We start from the raw sequence: 5,904 nt of genomic DNA, 5'->3' as shown, positions 1-5,904 counted from the left end.
CAATGCTACGATGCCTACATTTTGCTTGTCAGCCTCCCAATTGCCATGTTGAACCTCTAACCCACCATGTCCTAGCAAACCGTTGATTGGCTATGTTACCGCTTTGCTCAGCCCCTCTTATAGCGTTGCTAGTTGCAGGTGAAGATTTGGAGCCGTTCCTTGTTGGAACATTTTTTTACTTGTTGGGATATCATTATATTGCTATGTTATCTTAATGCATCTATATACTTGGTAAAGGGTGGAAGGCTCGGCCTCTCGCCTAGTGCTTTGTTCCACTCTTGCCGCCCTAGTTTTTGTCATATCGGTGTTATGTTCCCGGATTTTGCGTTCCTCACGCGGTTGGGTTATAATGGGAACCCCTTGATAGTTCGCCTTGATTAAAGCTTTTCCAGCAATGCCCAACCTTGGTTTTACCATTTGCCACCCAGCCTCTTTTTCCCTTGGGTTTCCGGAGCCCGAGGGTCATCTTATTTAAACCCCCCCCCCCGGGCCAGTGCTCCTCTGAGTGTTGGTCCAAACAGAGCCACTTGCAGCGCCACCTCGGGGCAACTCGAGGGTTGGTTTTAGTTGTACGTAGTGTTCATCTGAGTGTGCCCTGAGAAAGACATATGTGCAGCTCCTATCGGGATTTGTCGGCACATTCGGGCGGTGTTGCTGGACTTGTTTTAACCTATTGAAATGTCTTGTTGTATCGGGATACCGAGTCTGATCGGAACGTCTCGGGTGGAGGTCTATTCCTTCGTTGACCGTGAGAGCTTGTCATGTGCTAAGTTGGGACTCCCCTGCAGGGATTGAACTTTCGAAAGTCATGCCCGCGGTTATGGGCAGATGGGAATTTGTTAATGTCCGGTTGTAGATAACTTGAACCTTAACTCAATTAAAATGAATCAACCGTGTGTGTTACCGTGATGGCCTCTTCTCGGCGGAGTCCGGGAAGTGGACACGGTGTTGGAGTTATGCTTGCGCAGGTTGTTCCTTTAGTTTCTCGCTCGCGCTTTGCCTTCTCTTCTCGCTCTCCTTTGCGTATAAGTTAGCCACTATACATGCTAGTCGCTTGCTGCAGCTCCACATATACTTGCCTTATCCTTCCTATAAGCTTAAATAGTCTTGATCGCGAGGGTGCGAGATTGCTGAGTCCCTGTGGCTCACAGATACTATAACTCCAGATGCAGGTCCAGGTGATTCCGCTCCAGGTGACGCGTATGAGCTCAAGTGGGAGTTCGACGAGGACTCGCAGCGTTACTATGTGTCTTTCCCTGATGATCAGTAGTGGTGCCTTGTTGGGGGTGATAGGGACCTTTGTCGCTTGTTGGGTTTTCTTCTATTTTGGCGCCGTAGTCGGGCCATGAGTGTTTGGATGATGTATGTTATTTATGTACTTTGAAGTGACGTGGCGAGTGTAAGCCAACTATGTTATCCCTCTTCATTATTATATTACATGGGATGTTTGTGATAATTACCTGACTTGCGACATATGCCTTCAATGCGATTATACCTCTAAGTCGTGCCTCGACACGTGGGAGCTATAGTCGCATCGAGGGTGTTACAGCACCCCATAGACACACAAGTTGATCTTCGTGATCGTTCTCTTAGCCGTGTGCGGTGCCCCCCTCCACCATACTCCTCGATAATATTGTAGCGGTGCTTAGGCGAAGCCCTACGACGGTAGAACATCAAGATCGTCACCACGCCGTTGTGCTGACGGAACTCTTCCCCGACACTTTGCTGGATCGGAGTCCGGGGATCTTCATCGAGCTGAACGTGTGCTAGAACTCGGAGGTGCTGTAGTTTCGATGCTTGGATCGGTCGGATCGTGAAGACGTACGACTACATCAACCGCGTTGATATAACGCTTCCGCTTTCGGTCTACGAGGGTACGTGGACAACACTCTCCCCTCTCGTTGCTATGCATCACCATGATCTTGCGTGTGCGTAGAATTTTTTTTGAAATTACTACGTTCCCCAACAGCAACATAGCCCGAAGAGGACATGGCTTTTTTTTGTAGTCAACTGCACACAACCGGATCTGGATCGGGATAAGCGGCAGAAGCGCACGCGCTCACGCACCAGCGATGCAGAATCAAAAGAGGAGTGAGCGGCCGATCCAGAATGGATCGAGAGCCAGCCACGGGTGAGGCGGGCCAAGGGAGCAGGAGCCGTGCTCACGCACGGGCGCAGCAGAGGCCGCTCGAGGCGGCGGCCGGGCGCGCACAACAGCGGACGGGGCGGTGGCCGGGCAGGCGCAGCTGCGGCCGGGCAGGCACGGCGGCGGCCGGGCGGGCGCGGCTGCGTCCGGGCAGGCACGGCGGCGGCCAGCCGGACGGGAGCGGCGGCAGCCGGACAGGAGCGGCGGCGGCCGGGTGAGGCGGGCCTGACGGGGCGGCTTCCGGACGGATCAGCGGCTGGACGAGACAGAAGAAGGAAAAAGCCGAGCAGCGGCCGGGGAGGAGCAACAAAGTCGGGCCGAAGACGAGCAGGCTAGGAACGAGAAGCACGGAGTTGCGTCGTGCGAGAGAAAAGGGCTAGCCTAGCATCTGATACCATGTTGGATAATCAGCAACTGATCCTTTACTGAGGGCCAAAGGCCAGTACATATACAGGTGTGGCAAAGTGCAGAAAAGCCCCTTATACAATGGGGATGTACACAATGAACTATACACATCTAACAGCACTTAGCAGGTGCTTTTGATTCTTCATTTGGACTGACACGATTAAAACCAGATGTTCTTATTCACACTTTCTTTTTGGACGCAGTTCGTTTGTTTCTGACTTTTAGGCCATATATTGACTCGAGGATGCCATCGTACACATTTTCAATTGCCCCTTCACTTGGAGATATACTAGCCTAGCCCGCGCAGCGGCACGCCGCGCTCGGTGACCTCTCGCAGATGTGCAATCTATTGATGTAAAAGTGGAATAGTGCGTGCTCATTTGATGTCAAAATGACGTAAGAGATAGTAAACAAACCGAGCATACGAATATATTGAAATCTTGTAAACACAGGGATACAAACATACAAATTAAAAGTGGCACACTCTTCAGACAAACAAATTATTCAAACTACATACAGTTCGCTGCGGACAGAGAACCGTATATAAAGACACAAACACATTGCATAGATAAGCTAGAAGTAGATGCTAGTCGATTAGATCATCCTAGTATATCCTCCTGCAGGATTGGTGCCTGTGATATAATGATAAAGTGATTTTGCAAGTTCTTGCATACGTCCGACGGGAGGGTGCGCACCTGTATATGTGATAATGGGATTGTTGCTGTCTGGGCGCTGGGGATACATACGAAGTGGTAATATATCAAAGAAGCCATTGCATATCTTTGCTAAAATTATTGTCTGTCTTGCAAACTCGTTTTGTTGTGTGTTTACTTGCTGGCGGGCCATATTGAATTGCCATTGTTTTGTTTGAGCCTTCTCTCTTGCTGTAAATAACCTTTCCTTTGTGACTTCAAGAGCATAGTAATTATGATCATTGATAGAAATATTATGGTCTGCACAGATGCATTCTAAGGCCATCTGAGCTGATTTTTCCATTGCTTCATCTTCTGTATTAGCTGCTTCTCCTTCATATGTAATGGACGATTCTCTAAAGCTATCTTTCTGACGTGGTAGAGCAATTAGTACGGACGCTTGTATCATACCTTCATGAACGTACCAACAACAGGTGTACCCTTGTACTTTTAGGCCAATTGTTTCACTCACTGTTCCAAGTATTGGTCGTCTTGGAATATACACTATAAGATTCTCATCCTGCATGGAAGAGTTCGTAATGTAATAAATTGCTTACTTGTAAGGAGCAAACAGAGAGAAAAAGCTAGGTGAGGCCAAGAGCTTACCTTTAAGCAAATTAATATAATCCTTTGAAAACGGGGGCTGCATCCCACACACTGCAAAAGAGGGAAGAAATATCGAAACCGTACACAGCAACAGATAGCAAAAGTGGGAAAAAGTACGAAACAAAACTTCATAGTAAGAGAGAAGCGCCTCTCTTCGGTCCCGACCAGTAAAAGCGCATCAACGTCCGCTTACGCCGAGCACGCACCACCCAACAGTATTCCATAACAGGAGTAGGCATAACTAAAATACCAACCGCGCGTCAAAGTCGTACTTTAATCTAGGAAAAAATCGTCAGTTGCACCAACGGCAAAGTCCTACATTGGAAGATAAACTTACCAAGAGGAGTAGGACGACCGAAAGCACCAGCCGCACGTAGAGGCACCACTCTTAGACGTTCAGCACAGACGAAGGACCAACCAAATAACTATGAAGATGGAGACCCGCAGGAAAATCAGAAAGACCACTAATAGATGCATCAACCATCTGCACGCCCGAAAAACCTGCGAGAAAATATTGGACACAGCACATTATATCCCGAACGAAACTCGTATAGCTAAACAACTAAATAGAAAAAGAAACGGACACATCAGCTGGACCCAAACAGCCCATAAGGAAGCAAAAATAAAAACCAATCGAAAATGCATGTGGATATTTTTTTTGTAAGCAACAGACGTAGAGGGATAGCATTACTGAAGTGCACACGTACACTGCATGGCGCGAGTATATTCATGGGAGTGCACGCGTGCACTGTCATGGCGCGAGTATATTCATCGGGATGCCGCGAGTATATTCATCGGGATGCACGCCATGCACCATGCAGCGGTGTATATTCATAGAACTGCATACATGCACTGCATGCATCGATGAATTGCCGTTCCAGTGCGTACGTGCGCTGCATGCCCCCGTGCGCGGGAGTCTCGTGCGCTAAGGCCTACACGCTAGTGTCTTCTGCATACAACGATTAGGCCAATAGTGCCACGTACAACCAGTAGGAGGTCGCAGAAGCGCGAGCCAAGAAAGACCAAAACATGTACAAAAAATAAGCAGAGAAAACAATCAAGAACTCACCAGTTCGCACAGCGGAGGGCCGCCAGCAGAAACAAAGCCATCAGACGCAGAAGAAGAACCTACAGCAACGGTCGAACCTGCAGAAAAAAAGAGAGCAAGAAGTCACCCACATTATCCAAAACAGCAGGGAGAAACACACAAAAACAATAAGAAGCACTCCCATACGTGCAGCAAGAACTTAATGCACTCACCAACAGTACAGTCAACAAGTCGCTTCCCCAACGAAATCTCCCGACGGCGAGCATCAAGATCTCCATAACAAAACTGCTCCAAGTCAGAACGTTGGCGGCCTACAAAATGAAGTAATGAAATAAGATGGCCACACAGGAACCAAACAAGTAGAAGAACAATCCAAGAGACCAAATAAGCTGACCACAGACGACCACAGAGGAAGCAAACAAGTAGAACAACCACCCAAGAAACCAAATAAGCTGACCACACAGCAAGCTAACAAATAAAAGAACAACCCAAACAGAAGCACAAGTTGAGAAGACAAAATAAACCCACCGGCCCGGCGGGAATGAAGCGGCCGGCGAGCCGCAGAGCGGAGGAGCCGCCCTGAATCGACCTCACCCAACTGACCACGCAGCCCAGCGGTTGCCGCCCCAGGACGAAGAATCCACAGAAGGAAGACGCATGCCGCCACGGCGCACACGCGCAATAACGGCGGCCCGAATCCCAGAAGGGCGACGCCGACGACGGCGTCCAGACCGAGCAGGAGCAGGAGTAACCATCGGCAAGTGAAAAAATGGCAGCAAAAGTTGGAAGAGAAGGAGCGAAGACGGGCGCAACTGAAATGGAAAACGGCCGCACCGCACAACCCATATTTATAGCAGGCAGGGAAGTGAGAGAGCACAAATTGAAACCGGCCACCGCACAGGCTGCAGAAATGACCAGAAGTGTGTACAGAAGCGGCAGCCGACAATTAAAGGTTCCAGAAAACGCGGGCGGCAGCCGACTCAACAGCGATCGACGTGATGAGAACA

The 5,904-nt window shown here is 49.2% G+C and overlaps 1 protein-coding gene across 1 annotated transcript; it reads right to left on the bottom strand.

Annotated features, from left to right (window-relative positions):
• Positions 1–2,957: 2,957 nt before the first annotated feature.
• Positions 2,958–5,701, bottom strand: LOC125518095 (uncharacterized). Its single transcript, XM_087537336.1, has 6 exons — positions 5,426–5,701; positions 5,110–5,208; positions 4,919–4,995; positions 4,187–4,350; positions 3,850–4,090; positions 2,958–3,763 (listed from the first exon to the last, which is right to left on the bottom strand). Exons 5-6 carry the CDS (start codon positions 3,979–3,981, stop codon positions 3,146–3,148), a joined length of 750 nt encoding a protein of 249 aa, XP_087393462.1. The 5' UTR covers positions 3,982–4,090; positions 4,187–4,350; positions 4,919–4,995; positions 5,110–5,208; positions 5,426–5,701; the 3' UTR covers positions 2,958–3,145.
• Between the last annotated feature and the right edge of the window lie 203 nt (positions 5,702–5,904).

This window comes from Triticum urartu, chromosome 7A (genome assembly GCF_056163025.1).
Source record: "Triticum urartu cultivar PI428250 chromosome 7A, HENAU_Tu73, whole genome shotgun sequence".
Classification (NCBI taxonomy): Eukaryota; Viridiplantae; Streptophyta; class Magnoliopsida; order Poales; family Poaceae; genus Triticum; species Triticum urartu.
This window is presented reverse-complemented; position numbering and strand designations above follow the sequence as displayed.

Coding starts and splice junctions, on each gene's coding strand:
- LOC125518095 (XM_087537336.1), bottom strand. CDS start 3,981: ATGAAGTTTTGTTTCGTACTTTTTCCCACTTTTGCTATCTGTTGCTGT. Junction 3,764..3,849: donor TTATATTAATTTGCTTAAAG/GTAAGCTCTTGG, acceptor TCTTCCATGCAG/GATGAGAATCTTATAGTGTA.